Consider the following 17662-nt stretch of genomic DNA (forward strand, 5'->3'; position numbering starts at 1 on the left):
CATTGCCATTCTAAGAGAATGAGGGAGGCGTTCATGGTGAGCTCTGATACCTCTTTTTCTGGGGGGGGGGGGGAGAGAATCAGTGCATATATACAGCCTGAGCCTATGGTGCAGGGGCTCATAGAATCAACACCCCAAAGGGGTCTTGTTTCTCCCATAGCCGTAGCCTCAGATTCAAACATTGTTCTGTCTCCATTTTCTCCCAGCTTGCTGCTTTACATCTAGCTCACCTCACTGCCCTCTCCCAACTCTCACCTTTGTCTTTTTCTAACTGCTAGCCAGTTGATGGGGAGAGCACCCATTTGCCATCTCACCTTTGTTTCCCTTAATGGCCCATCACCCAAGTGATCACCTCAACAGAGGAAGCAAGCCTGGCTTATATTTTAACACTTTCTGGATCCAGGGGTTAGAAGGAGCTCTCATACAGCCTACTCCCCCCACCAAAAAACCCCCCAACTCATAACACTATGTTTGTGGTGCAGATGTGTCCAGTGAGTCACTAGAGCCAGAATGGGGACACTATGGCCCTCCAGATGTTGTGGAACTATACCCCACCCCATAACTGGCCATGCTGGCTGTGGAGGATCATAGCTGGAGTTCAAACCATCCAGGGGCCACTTCCAGGGTTCCTCCAGACAGCCTGCTTATTGAGCATTCACCCTGATTCGCTTGTGCAAAGCTTAGGAGGAGGCAAGACAATGTCTGGTCTTTAGTGAGCATTTGTTCCAGTTGGTTTGTGGGGAGGAGTTTTCCTCCTGACTTTCACACAGGTGATTTTCACACATGTCTTCCCATTCATAAGTTGTTTATTATCCCTGACCCTTTCCTAAGTGGGAAAAGTCCATTTTTAAAAAAGAAAAGGAAAATTGGATTTGCTGCACCAGGCTACTTTAATTGCACAAATGTAAATTTCTGGTATGTGGCTGAATCTCTCCCACAAAATACTGGCAATCAGGAGGTGATACAGGTTGGAGGAAGCAACATCTGCAAGGAAGTCCTGTGCTTTTACCCCAGTTCTTAACCCATCCCTATTCTGAGAGCGCAGCATTTCAAGACACAGGATTTGGCTCATCATTTGCATTACACAAGCAAGCTCAAACTACTGGCACAAGAACTTTTCCTATCCCCACAGGCAAAGATTTCAAAATGGAAACCAGATAAATTTATCCCGTGACACCTTTCTGACTTCTGGGGTGGTACCAACATGATTCATAGAAAGGCAGTTCCACAATAGCCTTCATAAGAGTCACAGCATCATTTCCAAGAGACCATAGAATTAGGCAACTGATCCCCTTGAAGTTGTAGGACAGGCAGAGAAGGGGTGTGGATTGGAACAGCACTCCTTTCATTAGCAGCAAAGCCCAGTTCTCCAAAAGGAAGCAAGGAGGGAAAAGCCCTCAGGCTGATTAGCCATAAACTGCAACTTTCCCTTTCACTCCCCAGCAGAGATGGCAGAACCTGACCATTTCAGTTTCTGTCCGTTTCTCATTCCCTCCATCTTATGTCCAGTTCTTCACATTTCCGCATCAGTTTGCGATCACAATTAAAACAAAAAAACAAAAACCAAGAAAGTTGTTGGGAAAATTGACACATTTTGTGTACACACTTTTGCCTGGTATACACATTTCTGCAAAGCAATTTTCCATAATATAATCTATTCTTGTATGATGTTCACTGATCTCTGCATGCCTTGCCCTAGTATATACACTCGTTTCTTGGCTGGAAATTCGGCCTTGCAAATTTTGGGAAAGGGCAAATTTAAAAGGATGGCTGTGTTTCGATTCACTCATTGTTCCGAAAGTGCAAATTAAGTGGGTTTGCCTCTAAATGCCAACTGAATAGAATTCCCCCCACGCCTCTCATCCCAAGTGATGTTTCTCTCTCATCCTTTCATGGTACTGAACAATAAAATAATTCAAAAAACAGCTTCCATCCTGACCTTTCTGCCCCCTTCACATCTTTTTGAAAAAAATGAGTCCCTTCCTTCACGTACCAAATCACCTGCTCAGAAATCCTGACTCGGCAACTCTTTCAGAACGTTTTGGGTGTTTTTTTTTTTCTTTTTCAACTGCCTACACATGGAGCAATCCTCATTCTCTTTCTAGATCCCTGCCCCATATTTCAGTAGCATAAAAAATGTGCTAATGTGTACAGAAGTGGCACAACTAAAGACAACAGCAGAAACCTCCGAAGCTGACCAAACAACACTTACAAGAGCCAGTGTGGAGTGGTGGCTAGAATTCTTGACTAGGAGCTGAGAGACCAGGGTTCCATTCCACACTCAGCCATGAAGCCCACTGCATGATTTTGAGCCAGTTCCTTGCCTTTCAGTTTAACCTACTGTTGCTGCGAATTGCTGAAAGGATAAAATGTGCAGAGAGGGAGAAGTGTGTCTGCCACCTTGAGTTCCCTCAGAGAAAAAGAAATTATTATTATTATTATTATTATTATTATTATTATTATTATTATTATTAACCTATACTTCGCTTCTCGCAGGGAGGGAGCCACCAGAAGGCCCTCGGAGCTGGACCTCAGTGTCTGGGCTGAATAATGGGAGTGGACATGGGCTGAAGCCATTCAGGGCTTTAAAGGTCAGCACCAACACTTTGAATTGTGCTCAGAAATGTACTGGGAGCCAATATAGGTCTTTCAGTTATATGATCTCAGCAGCCACTCCCAGTCACCAGTCTAGCTGCCACATTCCGAATTAACTGTATTTTCCGGGTCACCTTCTAAGGTAGCCCCACATAGAGCGCATTGCAGTAGTCCAAGCAATTAAAATTATGTACATGTTCCAACAGTTACAACATTTGTCTTGCCCCTTAGGGCTGAAGTTGGCCAATGCTGGGCAGCCAAGGAAGAAGCAGGGTTTCTCATACCCTTAGCCAGCAGGTGCCTCATCCAACAAGCAGTGTTTCCCAAGCCTTAAAGCTTTGCAATCTCGGTTTAGCTAATCACCAGGAACAGCCAAATAGAGTTTATTTTGGTCATCGGCACCTCCCTTTTCTCTGAGGTTTCTAATAATCCAGCCTGTTTTGGACTTGGCTGTTGATAATAACAGCACTTGAAAATAAAACTGCCGATATTATAACACTGTTAGACAAACCTATATGATGTGACTGGACTCGGAACACTTTATACAGTCCTGTTCTGTTCTCAAAAAGTTTACGTCAGAATTGGAAAAGGAAACAAAAAATGATGAGGGTGATGGAGCAACCCCTGTGAGAGGAATTCTAGTGTTCGGAGAAAGGGAGAAAACCTTCTCTGTATATTTTCTTCAACAGTAATCTAATTAGTACTGAATTTTAACTCCCAAAGAGAGGCACTCTTGAGGTTCTCACAGAGCTTTGGGAACGCTACACCTTGCCTTGGGGGTAAGGGGAGCCATTTGCTAAATTGTATCAGGCCACAAAATGACTCAGGCTGCACCGCTTCTGCTTCCTTGTCCTCCCATTCAAAGCTCTCCCCAGCCATGTGCCCAACCCTCTCCCCTCTGCCCAGATTCTGCTCCTTCAAAAAAGAGCTTTGCATACCTTATCTAAGGGTCACACCAGCTGGGACAATCAGCAGCCACACCTATTGGTTCACACTGATCTGCCCTATTCACATATAAGGGAAGAGTGGGGAATCTAACGTATACCTCAGGGTGGGAAACTCATGACCCTTGCAGTGTTGTTGGACTACAACTCTCATCATCCCCGCCGCCAACTCCCATCATTGGCTGCTGAGAATTGTGTGTCCAGTAAGATCTGAAGGGTGACAAGTTGCCCTGTCTTGGTCAAGAGATGCAGGAGGTTGAAGAGAGATTTCAAGATTATCCTAGGCAAAACTTGCTGTTTTCTATACCATAAACCCAGGCAGATGTGCTGGTCCAGGGGGTGGGTGGGGGCATCGCAACACTTACTGCGCTATAGTGATTTTGAAAATTATGTTCTAATGAACAAACACAGCATCTTCCCTATTTTTACAGCTCATGAAATTGCTGAGTTCAGCTGGCTACAGATGGGATTGTAACGCTGACAGAATATGCCTTCTACCACTTGAACACAGATCTTTACTTTGTGGGGGTGGGAGTTACAAGGTCCCAAGCAACAGGCTGTGCTACCCACGTCAGCTTTCATTGCCCTTTTACCTGGTGCTCTACCTAAAACCTCCAACTTTGCAAATATATACAAAAACTACCATGTTTCCCTTGGCTGTTGCTCTCTGCCTCACAAAGGAGTCAGTTTTCCCATTTGAGCAAGGGACAATTTTATATCCTCAAAATATGGGGGGGGCAGCTTTGTTCTTCTCTACCTCAGCTACACAAATAATTCCACCACCACCATGGACACAAGTGTCCCTGAGACTCTGGAGAGGACCAGTTGGTGACCATTTGGTCATCCTATATTTCTCCTTTTATTGTGACTTTATCAATCCCTTCTGATCAAATCTGCCAGGATGATCAGGTGCATTTTATAACCTCCTAATTTATGCCTTTTGGCTCAGGATGCATCTGTCATGTTCAGTGTGGCCAAGGACTGGGCTCTTCAGTGAGCAAAACCCGCCAGAACTGATTGCAGATTTTCTGCAGCTTCCCTGCTTGGAGTTGGCAACAGGATTTCATCTCAACTGTCTGCAAGGGCTCCAAAGAGTGGGTGGCAGAGGCCGGGGACCAGGGGAGTGACCCAGGAGAGGGGACTAGTGATGTAGGGGGTGTGGCACAGCCTGCAAAGCAGATGTGAGGGCAGGGGGGAGAGGAAGAGTCAGGGCAGTCTGAGGAGGAGGAAGATGAGCCAGATATGGCTCAAGAAGATGCTGTTCTGGGAACAGGCAGGTCAGTAGACGCCTCAACTTCCCCCACCCCACTGTCTCCTAGAACCAGGAGGGGCTTGAAGTGGGAAGAGCAGTGGAGATTTCTGTGCAGGAGAAGTCTCAGGTTACAGGCGCATAATCCTTTGGGGAGGGTATATAAGCCGGAAGAGGGGCACGGTCTAAGGCACAGCTGCCTAGTGACTAGAAGCATGTGTGTGCATGCATGTGCAGCCAGAGTACTATGGAAGCTGCTGAAAGTGCTTCTTTTGTCAAGAAAGACTTAACTATCAGACACGTGTCTTCCTTAGCTGGGGTGAGCCAAGACATCAATGTCCATTTTATTTTACTTGGTGTTATTATTTTTTAATCTAACTCATTTTAATTGATTCTCCTTTATGCTATTAGACACATTAGGATAGCATTTTTAATGTGCTTCTTACTTTGTTTTCTCTGTGTTGGCCATTGTAACAATAAAGGTTTGTTTTGTTTTACCACAGCAACTTTCAGGGGATTCTGAAATCGCTGTGCACCTACCAGAGACTAATCCTATTAAGTTGGTCCTGCATTTCATCATCATATTGATGCACCTGCAGACTTTTGGGCTCCAGCATAATTCTGGGCCTTCACTTTCTCACCCACTCCTTGGTTTTGCTTAACATCCTAAAGAGCCAGGTTCTGAGAACTCAAAAGGTGGTATGTTGTTCTGTGCCATTTTCATTTCTCCCTTTGTTTATGTATTTGTTTATGTTCGTAACTTTTATTTTCTCCATTTCGTAACTTTCATAGCTACCACTTAAAACCAGCAGGTAACATCGACGGAGTGGACACTTGCTTCTCAATTTAGGGTGATTCCAGACCCTCCCTATTTAGTGGGTGGGATTCAATTGCGCACCAGAGCAATTTCAGGTGGCGCCATTGGAGTGGATTTTGTGCTCCCTGTGCAGCAAACCTACTTCCCCAAAAACCTGGACATTTTTGCTTAATGCTGCCTCATCTAATCCCTCCCAAAAACAAATCATGATGAGTACTCAATGAACTGGTCATCTAGAGGTGACCTAGAAAAGAGCTAAGTCAGCCACAGGGGGGAAACAAGCAAGTGGGGGGGGCAGCCAGGTACACGTGCCCTGGGCCACGGAGGGTAAGCTGGCGGAGGGAGGGGGCACCAGGGATTGGCTGCTTTCTGTTTGAGTTTATAACTTTATTCTAACAAGAATCCCACCGCAGGTCTCAGACACAGCTCAAAAATATTATAAAATTATGTATAGCATATGTAAAGTGGCTAGAAAAATATCCCCCATAATACTAGTAGTGGAATGTTAGAAGACTCAGGAAAGACAAGATAAAGTCCTTCTTCACACAGCACAGAGTTAAGATATGAAACTCCCTCACACAGGAGGCAGTGATGGCTGTCATCTTGGGTTTTTAAGAAGGCATGAAAAAAATTCATGGAGGAGGAGGCTACCAACGGTTACCAGCTAGTGCCAGCAGCCACCAGCAAGCAGCAGGAGGGACAAGCACATTGGGGAGGGACATGGCCTGATGGCAAGGCTGGGCAGTGAGGGCAGGTTAGCTGCTTGATGTTCCCTCACCCACCTACCTACTTGGTGTGCTGCCACCCAGGTGAAGAGGCCTCCCCCGCCCAGTTCTAGAAAGGAGGCAGCAGGGTCCAAGATCCTGTCAAAGCATCAAGCCTCCTTCCCTAAGCTGGGCAAAAGGTGGCGGTACTGCATAATGTTGCATGCTGCCAGAAAATAAGCACTGCTATTAGCCATGATGGCTGTGCTCTGCCTCCACGCTTGGAGGCTGCAATGCTTCTGAATAGCACTTTCTGGAAACCACAGGAGGGATGAGTCCTCTTGTGCTCAGATCCTGGTTTCCCAGAGGGATCTGACTGGCCACTGTGAGAACAGGAGGCTGGACTAGATGGTCCATTAGCCTGATCCAACAGGCTCTTCATTCATTCATTCATTCATTCATTCATTCATTCTCTCTTTCTTTGTTTCATACCTTTTACCCAGACTGGGACTCAAGCTGGTTTACAAAAAGAATACGAATCACAAGCAAAATGGGGGGGGGGAGGAAATACCATCATTAAAAAGTAATTGAGCACTAATAAAACTAAAACAATATAAAAAGCAATATAAGGGACCCCTACAGACACACATACACTTCTCTTTTCAAGGAAGAGAACCAGGCACCGTTCACATGCTTGCTACTGAAAACTATCCAGAATGACGAAACGGGACCAAGGAGTGGAGTCAAACACCGTAAATATTGATCCTGGGTCCTGTCAAGTTGACTGAGAGGGTGTGAGGTACAACCTCAGCCACACTAACACACAAATCTGTGAGTGTTTGAGCTGAAAGAGCAGGTTGCAAGCATGACCAACAATTCATCGACCCTGTTGCAAAAGTGGATTACTCAGCAGCGCTCACTTCTCCCAAAGGGTGTGAGAGGGTGTGTGGCTGCTGCCTCTTTACTGCACGGTTTCTTATATCAAAATTAAATGCATGGTCAGAATGCAGCCAAGCAAATCTAGCTAGGGTTGACAAAGTCCCACAATGGGCAACCGGATGAGCCAGCCGGTGATGGAGAACTTAGGAGGCTGTGGGTTGCAAAACCCCTGCTCTATGTTCCCAGGAAGTGCTGTAACTAACTTGGAGATAGGTGAGGTTGCAGATGTCATCTAGAAAGCCCTGGGCTAGGAGGTGCCAACTGGCATCTCGCAAGCTATGGAAGATGGAAAGGAGCTGTTTCCAAAGAAAGGAGAGGCTCAGTGTTGGTGTTTTTTCACCTGCTTTACCCTACCTTCCAGCTGCAGGAACCTTCATAAGGGAGCTGCTTAAGGGATTCTTTGAATTGTCCTTTTAGTAAACTGCACACTTACTTAAATGTTAATATAAATCGAATGAGCTGTTGTTGATAATTAACTTTTCAGTGTTACGCTGCAAGGATATTATGTGTCCTGTTATGTATTGTTATTGTATTTAGGTTTAGGTTTAGGTGTTTTGTGTGAAGGATTGACTGGGAGGACCAGGGCCGGATTTCGGTTTGATGAGGCCCTAAGCTACTGAAGGTAATGGGGCCCTTTATATGTCCAGCTGTCCTTTGCGTGGCAAGTTCCCGCCCCCCCACCAAGGATAAATAAAGACACTGGACACCAGAATTAAGGTTAAATGGGCGAATTAGGCCACAACTTTATTGAATTCAGGAATGAGAGGCATTGGCTTAGGCACTGGTCCTATCAATAGGGCAGGCCACGCCCCCCAGCCACCTGATTGGCTGGCTGGGCGGACGACGCAGCCGGGATTCCCCTGCTATCGCGGGGGCTGAGACCAGCCTCCTGCTCACGTGGGGTGGGCGTGAAGCCCGCAACCCCACCTCCTGGCCAGGTCCGGAAGTGGCTTTGTCAACAACAAATTGTCACTTTTTTGTGTTAGATATATGCTATATGGTAATTTATGGACCTAATAGGTATCTAAAGCCATTTGCACATAACATAATATGTATTTTATCAAAGTAATTGTTGAACTGAAATATAACTAAGAAGTATATTAACAGTGAAATAATTATTAAGCTCTACCTATATGCAAGTTTTATTTGTTTTTTATCTTATATTTTGGAAATGTACATCCAGGGGTTTTTTCCTTTAATTTTTTTGGGGGCCCCAAGAGACTGGTGCCCTAAGCTATAGCTTATACATAAATCCGGCACTGGGGAGACCTGCAAATGATTTGCAGTTGATCCGCAGGGATCCTCCTTTGCCAACACCACCTCTCTCTCTCTCTCCAGACACATTATACGGGTGAAAGGCTGCATCATATCAAATGGACAGGAAGCTTTTGTGTATAGGCACCTGACTCACATAGAGACCGCTTCCTGCATAAGCTCCCCTACCTCAAACATCCAGGCTATTGCATCAAGGACAGCAATGGGACCACCACAGCCCCTTCACACCTGAATTGCCCCTTAATGCAAACAATGTGGGGGTCAATTCATTTAGCCAACAATGTGAGTTTTCTGGAAATGTTGCAGTAAGCAATCCCTCCAGAGGTTCTTTTCATCGTGCATTCGTGATTACTGGTATTTATGACGGTATTCAAGGTGGTTAGACACAATTCCCTTTTCAATACTCTTTGCACCTGTTTCTGGGCACAAATACAGCTTCACTCCCAGTCACTGCAGTATCCCACAATTTTATGCAGAAAACCTGTCACTTTTCATATTATAGGCTTTTTCGAGGGGAAGGGGTATATTCTGCAGTATGTCACTGATGCAATTATAGTACATCAATGGTGCAATTATACTGGACCATCCACACATCATTGTGCTTTATTAGTTGTTCTGCAATGCTTCCCTAACGTTAGCACATTATTGCCATCTTGCACTGTAGCACAAAGAACGTGCAGCAAAAAAACATTTGTGGTATGAAAAGTGACAGGATTACAAAAAACAACAACAACCATAAATCAGTTTGTGGTTTAAAAAAGAAAAAAGCCAATTCCTTAATATTTTTGGTGCTAACCTCTCTTAATATACACATTTTTGCAAGGCTGATATCCCTAATATAATACCTTTTAACCTTATTTAATCATCAGGGGCACTGTTTGTGGATTGCTCTCCCCTGGAAGGCTTGCCTGGTGCCTTCATTACATATATTTAGACATTAGACAATAACATTCCTCTTCTCCCAGGCCTTGGGCTAATTAAACAATCTATGGCCTTTTAAACTGTGGGAGTATGGTTTTGCTTATTATGGTATGTATTTTTGTGGTTTTTGTATTGTAAACCACCCTGTAATCTTCAAAGGAAGGGTGGTATAGAAATTTAATTAACTGATTGACTGATTGATTTCACTAATATTGTTGTGGATTGTGTTTTTTTTTTAATGCACACTTGTTTTCCTAGATATGCATCTTTCTGCATTGCAAGATTCCCATAAGTACAAATTTCAAAGGACGCCTGTATCGTTTCGGAAAGAGCAGCTTGGCTTGGCTCAAATGCAATCCAAACCAACCCTCCCCTCGCCTGTCAACACCAGTGGCGTAGCGTGGGTTGTCAGCACCCAGGGCAAGGCAAGTAATTTGCGCCCCCTAACCCATGGATTTGCGCCCCCTAACCCGTGGATTTGCGCCCCCTAACCCTAACCCCCAGATGTTGCGCCCGGTGCGGCCGCCCCCCCTGCACCCCCCCCCCCCGCTACGCCACTGGTCAGCACACCTGCTTCCTTCCGCACCTGACTTCTGATGTGTATTTTGAAAATGTGTCTTTGTTTCATTCAGTCGTTTTTCACTGAAAGCGCCCCCTGTGCCGACCGCAGCGTGAGAGCACGCACTCGCAGGCACATGCAAGGATCCTAACTTCTGGTTCGTCTTGGCTCTTTCCCCAGAGTATAACCGAGAAGCTCCATTGCAAGGCACCGCCTGAGGCTAGCTGTGCAGCAGCAGGAGGTCCCTGTTTGCTTTCTCTCCTCCCCATGTCACCGCGGAGTGTTTCTCTTGGGTCGGGCTCTGACAAGGGCAAGATAAGGCGATTGTCACCGAGGCCAGTGGCCCCAGCGCCGCTGGCGAGCCGCTCCCTTGGTGCCAGGCTGTGCTCGGTCTGCCTCCGTGGCTGCTTCCCCATATCGCCTGCCTTTACACATCATCAATGGCATTTCAAAGGGGGAGAGAATAAGAACTCGTTTGTCTGGCTTGGCGCATTCCCGAAACCTCGCTGGACTCGTTCTGCCTGTGGAGGGACAAGGAGAGCCGAGGGGCACGGAAGGAGATGGCGAAGAGAGAGGCGCAGAAGACAAGAGCAGGCAGCCAGGAGGAAGGGGGTCGGAGCCCAGCACCTGCACACTCCCCGGGAGGTGGCTGAGACCTTGGAGGAGGATGCTTGGGCAACACCTCTAGGAAATTAAGATGCTGGCTCTTTATTTGCCCTACAAGCAGAGAAATGTGTGGGTGTGTTTAAAAGTGGGGGGAGGTTTTATATGGCTGCCCTGAGCCTCATAAAATGAAGCAAGCTTTGCTTCTGCAAACATTGAGAAAGATTGCATTTTGTCCATCATTAGCCAAGAGGTACTGGCCCAAACTTTTTTACACACACACACACACACACTTTTTTAAATTTATGGGTCCTATTGTTAATCATTTCCCCCTGCCTCTTTTATAATAATTCAAATCTTTTACATCTCCATTATATCCAAAATTCAGCAGTAAACTGCAAGTGTTATTCCAATCCTAATAACAATTTTAATCAGAATCAGAACATGTTACTGGCCCAAGTCTTGCTGCCATCCTTCCACTTCTGGATTAAATCCCTCAGTTTTCCCAATGACTGGCATCATCTAGATTTGCTCCCTCTCTGCTAAGTTTCTTATTTAATCTGTATGGCAGAGTTACACACTTTGCAGGCTCAGAACAAGAGGCAGCCATCAGCAGCCCCTCTCCTCCAGGAAATTGCCTGACCCTCTTTGAAAGCCATCTAAGTTGGTGACCGTCGCTTCTTCCTGTGGGAGCGAGTTCCATAGTTTAACTATGTGCTTGCATGAAGGAGGGCTTCCTTTTCACTGTGGTTCACTGAAGTGTGGTTGCCTCATCCTTGTGCCTCGGGCCCCACTGCAAAGCTACCTTGGTGCGCTGAGACAAGCAGGGAGCTAATTCTGTCCCAGAGGAGGGAGTGACTGACTGAGGCTCCCAAAAGGCCCTGGAGGGGAACAAAGGCCCTGTATTACCACACATGGATTTTAGAGAAAGGTGCTTTGCCATGTGCTCTTGGCTCACTGAGTACAAGCCTTCATAAAGACCTTGGCCATAGGTCAAGTTGCTGCTGAAACTTGCTCCTAAACATGGCAGTAGGGTCGGTCCACCCATGAGGCGGACAGAAACACCTGCCTCAGATGGTGAGATGCCATGGGGCAGTGTCCCTATAAGCGGCCCATCCCCAGCAGCAACAGCTGGTAAGCAAGGCGTCGGATGGCGAAACAGGGAAGGCCACACCTGTATGATAGATAAATCATTACACAGGAGGAATAAAGCACCTATTCTGTCCACACACAAACAGTTCAGAAGACTAAAATACACATTTCTCCCAGAATTGGGCATCAACAACTGCTACCGTCCCCACATTATATTGGCATGCTTCTTGAGCTTGAGTCAAATCAAGGATGTATATGCCCAAGTCTCCTAGAAGGAGCACAGGAAGTCTTCTTTGAGCGTCAGCCATAATAATATCAGAAGAGCTTTCTGGATCAGCCCCAAGCAACCTGTTCTCACAGTGGCCAACCAGATACCTGTGGGGAATTAGCAAGCAGGGCCCAAGCACAAGGGCAGCACTCTGCCTTCCTGTGGTTTCCAGCAACTGGTGTACTCTGGTCACTCAAGGATTCAGAGCAGGGGAAGAGGAGCCTGAGGTGACCTCCTAATTTCCAGCATGACCCCAAGCCCCAGAGCAGCCAGCAGCTCTTCCTGGCATGGCTGCAAGTACTTCCAGGTCAGGCTTGGATTTTTGCTTGACCAGAACTTTGCTTTGCCTGGAGCGAAAGTCCCGTCCCAGCTGTACTCCTTGCTCCTTGGGACAGACCACTTAGCTCCCCCAACTCAGTACTCTTCTTAGCTACCCTTGACCTCAACTCCTGTCCTCTCTAGAACTTTCAGGGCAGGACTTTAGAGGTGGAAATCAAGGGCACCGCTCAGCAGAATGAGGGCCCCCAAATGCAGCAGGCCTGGCTTGCATATTTTGAGAAAGCAAAGGAAGACACACGACAATCTAAAGACCACTGTCCCCCCACAAAAAAGTCTATTAAGTCCAGAGTTCCACCACAACCCCTGGTCCCCCAGTTCAGAAAGCATCCCCAGTTCCATGATCTGGCTCACCACCACCTCAGCTTTAGCCCACCTGTGGATCTGGCACCCCACGCCATCAGGCATGCCAGTCCCTCCCTGGCTGCTTTTCTTCCGGTCGCACAAGCCAAAGGTAAGCATTCCCACACCAGCAAGGGACTGACCCCAAACCCAGGTGCTTTTTGGTGGTGGCACCCACCCTGTGGAACGCCCTCCCATCAGATGTCAAGGAGATAAGTAACTATACAACCTTTAGAAGACATCTGAAGGCAGCCCTGTATAGGGACGGTTTTAATGTTTAATGTTTTATTCTGTTTTTATATACGCTGGAAGCCGCATAGAGTGGCTGGGGCAACCCAATCAGATGAGCAGAGTACAATTGTTGTTGTTATCATCATCATTATTATTTTTATTTGCAACTGAGCTTTCCAAACCGCAAGGCCCCTTGGTGCTCGGCCACAGGTCTTTTCAAAAGTCAGGTCTTCACACCAAGGCCCCAAATGCAGCGCTATCCATTCAGTGCAAGGGCATCTTAACGAACCTTGAAAATTCCCTGCAGGAGGAACACAACACTTCTGCTGCCTTTTCCTAAACCTCAACATTTTGTCAAGAGTGGGAGAGAGGACATAATACTCACCGATGGGCAAGGCCTTAAAAGACTGGTCAGACTCAAAGAAACTGCCCTCCAAGCCTCACCCACCCACTTGGCATGGACCACTTGGCCATATTGCCTTGGGCGGGGGACAACACCAACAAGGTTGTCCCACACCTTGCACTTCTAGGCTCATTTCTTTTCATTTTCTAGGAACAACAGGGGTAGGGAGGGAGAGCCCTCCTCTTAAGCTCAGGTGGGGCTTGCAGGTTTTAGGGTTGCCATATTTGAAAAAGTGAAAATCCGGACACAAAGGTTGTTGAGTTTTTTACCTATTTTTAAGGGAAATCGCCAAATAATTAACACTTCCAATATGGACTGCCATGTGCCTGGGTTTTCCTGGACATTTCAGCTGCTTTTTGAAAATTCCACCCAGACACCATTTTTGACAGACAGATCCCAGCTATGTCTGGGAAATTCCAGACACATGGTGATCCTAGCAGGTTTCCTCTAATGGGCATCTGATTGCCTTTATGAGGAACAGGGTGCAGGACTAAGTAGGCCAGAGTTCTGATCCAACAGGGCTTTTAATCAAAGTTTTTCAGAGGCTCACGCCTTCCGCTAATGAATTAATATGGAAGTAACGCTCAAGAAAATGACTCCTCCCTGCTGCAAGATTGCAATCGATTTCCATTTGTCATGCATTTTGATGTTGCAATGTAACATCCTGGGAAACTGAACAAATGCATTTAAAACAAAAGCACCTAAGATTCCAATAGTTGGTTTTGCATCTGTGCACACCTGTTGTTTCAAGTCAGCAAGCTCAGTTTTAAAATCGCCCGGCTGGGTTTTCCACAGACAGCCCCACCATGCTGTCCTTTCTCAGAAACCTGATTAAGTCGGGGTGGGGGGAGCAGGTGGAGGGGAGTGTGTAGCTTTGCAGGGGAGCTCAGCCCAAGCCTGGGAGGCAAAATATCCCAGATAATCAGTAGCAGCCCAGGCCTGGCCATGCTGGCTCATACAAAGGTGCTTCCTATTTGCTCCGGCATCCAGCTTGCAGGTGGATCCCTCCACTGAGCCCCACCTTTCACCTGTGCCCTAAAGGCAACCAACACTAAATTAACCAAGAGGACGAGCTGCATAGCAGCAGGTTACTCTGTCCCCATTTTTTCACAAATGTATACAAAGATAAATCTGCCCCAGAAGGCTGCAGACTTGAGCAGAAAAATCAGTGTGTGGGTGGGTGGAGAAAGAGCCATTTTCTCAGATCAAAATCACACACCAAAATGATCCTCTCCTTTGTTTTGCTGCTTTTGTGTAAAATAAAAACTTGTGGTGGTATGTTTTCTTTGTGTGGATGTTTTCATGCACCCTCCCAAAGGTTATCGTGGCAAGGGGACTTTCTCACTGAGCAAAGCAGTCTAGGGAGGGTGATCTTCAGCAGGAAAATGAGGAGAGCGGAAAGCACCAAGCAGAAGAATGCTGGTCTTCTACTCAAAAGGGCAGCCTCGCTGGGGAGCTACTTCTCTTTCCTGCGAAACACATACACTGTGGCAAAGTTTATCTCATCATTTCAGTCATGGCCCTAAGAGGCTGAATACTTACTAAGGGACTAGGGGCATGATCTGCAATAGGGAGGAGAGACAAGGAGATAAGCAGCATCATGCATTACATATTGTTTCATAAGCACCACTCCTTCATGACAGCAGACAGTCATTGTTTTCAAAAATGCCTTCCTTGCACACACCCCATAGACGTTGGCAAATCAGAGGTGCAGAACGGGGGGGGGGGGACCTCACTCGCTGTGCGAGCGCAAGCACGTGGCCCAACAGAATCAGACAAAAAGCCTCTCTGGTGCATGGAGGGAGGACCTCCGAATATTGCTTGACCACTATCCCCAACCATCAGCCATGTTGATGGATCTGGGGTGGGGTGAGTGACAGCAGCGGGATCAGGGAAGGCCTTTTGAGATTCCTAACCCTTCGGCGCATTACAAGCTGCCCAGGTGAGTTCCTCAAGTTAGTTAAGCACCAACCATAAAGTTTCCCAAGGGCACAGGAGGTGCCCTCCGCCCACCCTTGCTGATGGCATCACAATCTCTGCACTTGCCAACGCCTCTCCTGATCAAGGAATGTCCTGCTTAGAGCTACTGTCACCAGAGGAGTGTGCAATCTAGGTACAGCCAAGCCCAGCTGGGTTTTCAAGCCCCAACTGGAGTTCTAGGGCTGCATTCGGGAGGGAGGGTTGGGCTAGATGACCCCTGGGATCCCTTCCAACTCTACAATTCATGTAGCAGTTTGGGGGTTTTTTCCACAGCACCTCACCTCACACAACACACACCTGTGTTACTTTATATCCAAGCTTTCATATGACACAAAAGCCTCTTTTGGAACTGCAACATAGTGCAAGTTTGGTATTCCGTGTCATTTGCTTCCAGAAACAATCCATTTGCAAGCAATATGGAAATAAGCACCAAACTTGCACTCCACTCCACTATAGTTCCGGAAGTGGCACATGAGAAAGCTCAAATAAAATGTGGAAATAAACAGTTAGGGAAATGTTTCAAAAATGGAATGAACAGCCTTGTAAAAGCGCATTCCCGCTCCTCACCTGCAGCATTGCTCAACCAGCACACACAAACACACCCCATTGGGGAAGGAGGCAAGACATCCCCGGCACAGGCACTGCCCATTGCCAGTAAACCTGCCTGCTTCAACACAGGGCTCTTCCAGGATTGTGAAAGATGCACATCCAGCCACACTCAAATTACAGGAAAGCCAGATGGGGGTCAGGCCAGGCCAGACCAGACCAAGCCAGTCGAGCCCCCAGTTGCCTTTTGGGATACTCACCCGTTTAGCTCTTGCTTCTAGGAGTGGGGGACCACAATTTGGCTGAACTGGAGGGAAAATAATGGCTAGATTGGAGGGGAAATATCAAAGGATGGGGAAGGGGGGGAGAGTTCATTCTGCCCCCTCAGCCTCCCCCTCCACCATTCAATGACAGCACAACTATGGGTGTAGCCAGTGGGTGGGGAGAGCAGCTACCACCCCACCACCCCACTAAATCAAGTAAATAAAAATACTTAACTAAAAGTAGAAATCGTAAGAAGATTTTGAAAGATTTTTCTGAACACTTGGGGTCAAAAGAATGTGCTAGTAGACAGAGCCGGACAGAGGATGATGAGGAATGATGCCCTCCCCCTACAAATCCTGGCTACAGCTAAGAGCAAAACTGAACTGCTCATGTTCCCTCAGCTGATGGTTCCACCTTGGTGTACCTGGGGCAACAGGTGCTGCTCCACAGACACCCCACTGCAGTGATGGTGGGTATGATGATGATGTCCCCGGCTCGCTGAACACCTGTGGACGTGCCTGGCAGCCACAACTTGGCTTTCCAGGCTACCCAGAGATAGGAATACACACACACCCCTTGTTTTTCTTCAGGCACTCGCCTACTCAACATCCACAAAGGAGGAGTATATTTAATTATGTCTGGGGTTAGTAATCCGCGCGCCCGTCCCCGCCCCACTGATTAACCCCTCCGAAAGAACCAGCTGCCCGCCGGCGGCGGCTTTCCCGGTTGGATTCCTGCCTGCCCCGTAGCCAAGAGTGGAGAAAGCTTTCGAGGAGGCGCCCGCGTTACCTCTTGCTGCTGCTGCTGCTGCGCGCCGTCGTCGTCAAGGTCGCCCACGTAATACTGCTCGAGCCAGCGGCGCGCGTTCTCCGAGTGCCGGTGCGGCGGTCCGTCCAGCTGGGCGCTCACGTCGGTGCCGGCCCGCTGGAGGAGCAGCTCGGGTCCGCCCGGGTGGAGCCGCACGAAGGCTGACAGGTCGTAGACGCGGCGGGGGCCCACCAGCACCAGGCACTCGCCGGCCGCGCAGCGCTGCTGGATCTCGGCGCGCGTGTGCCCGTGGGGCTGCTGCGGGGAAGGAGCCATGGCTGGGCAGCGAAATCCTCGAGGGCGGCGGCGGCGCAGCAGTTCTTCCGACGGCTTCCACAGCACTGAGCCAGGCACCTGCTGCTGCTGCTGCTGCTGCTGCTGCTGCTGCTGCTGCTGCCGCTGCCGCTGCTGCTGCTGCCCAGGCTTCCCAAAGAGTACCGTACTTAAGCCAGAGGCGCGGACACGCCCCGTCCCGTTGGTCTCCGGGCGCCACGCAGCGCCGCGCTTGCCGCCTTGCTCCCTTCCCACGCCCATCCACCTTCCCACTAACCGAGGATGGCGACCAAAAGCCACAAGGTTACAACATTGGGAACCTTTTCGTTTCGGGGCGAGACGGAGCACCCATGATGGGCAGCGGAGTGGGCGGCGGAACTTGGCGACGTTCTAAAAGAAGTTGAAACAATTTGTGCGGGAGCGGAGAAGTTTTTCTCTCCCACAACACCAGCCAACGAAGCTGGGGGAAGTCGGGGGTGGGGAGAAAAGGGGTTTTTTCCGGAACATAAACTAT

At 47.9% G+C, this 17662-nt stretch overlaps 1 protein-coding gene across 1 annotated transcript in view; it reads right to left on the reverse strand.

Annotated features, from left to right (window-relative positions):
- Positions 1 to 17424, reverse strand: part of FA2H (fatty acid 2-hydroxylase) — a 58115-nt gene extending 40691 nt beyond the window's left edge. Inside the window, exon 1 of the mRNA XM_081923198.1 lies at positions 16858 to 17424. Coding sequence (XP_081779324.1) covers positions 16858 to 17409 — 552 coding nt within the window. The 5' untranslated portion in view covers positions 17410 to 17424. The remainder of the gene's footprint in view (positions 1 to 16857) is intronic.
- Between the last annotated feature and the right edge of the window lie 238 nt (positions 17425 to 17662).

The sequence above is a fragment of the Podarcis melisellensis genome, assembly GCF_964234715.1.
Source record: "Podarcis melisellensis genome assembly, chromosome: 8".
Classification (NCBI taxonomy): domain Eukaryota; kingdom Metazoa; phylum Chordata; class Lepidosauria; order Squamata; family Lacertidae; genus Podarcis; species Podarcis melisellensis.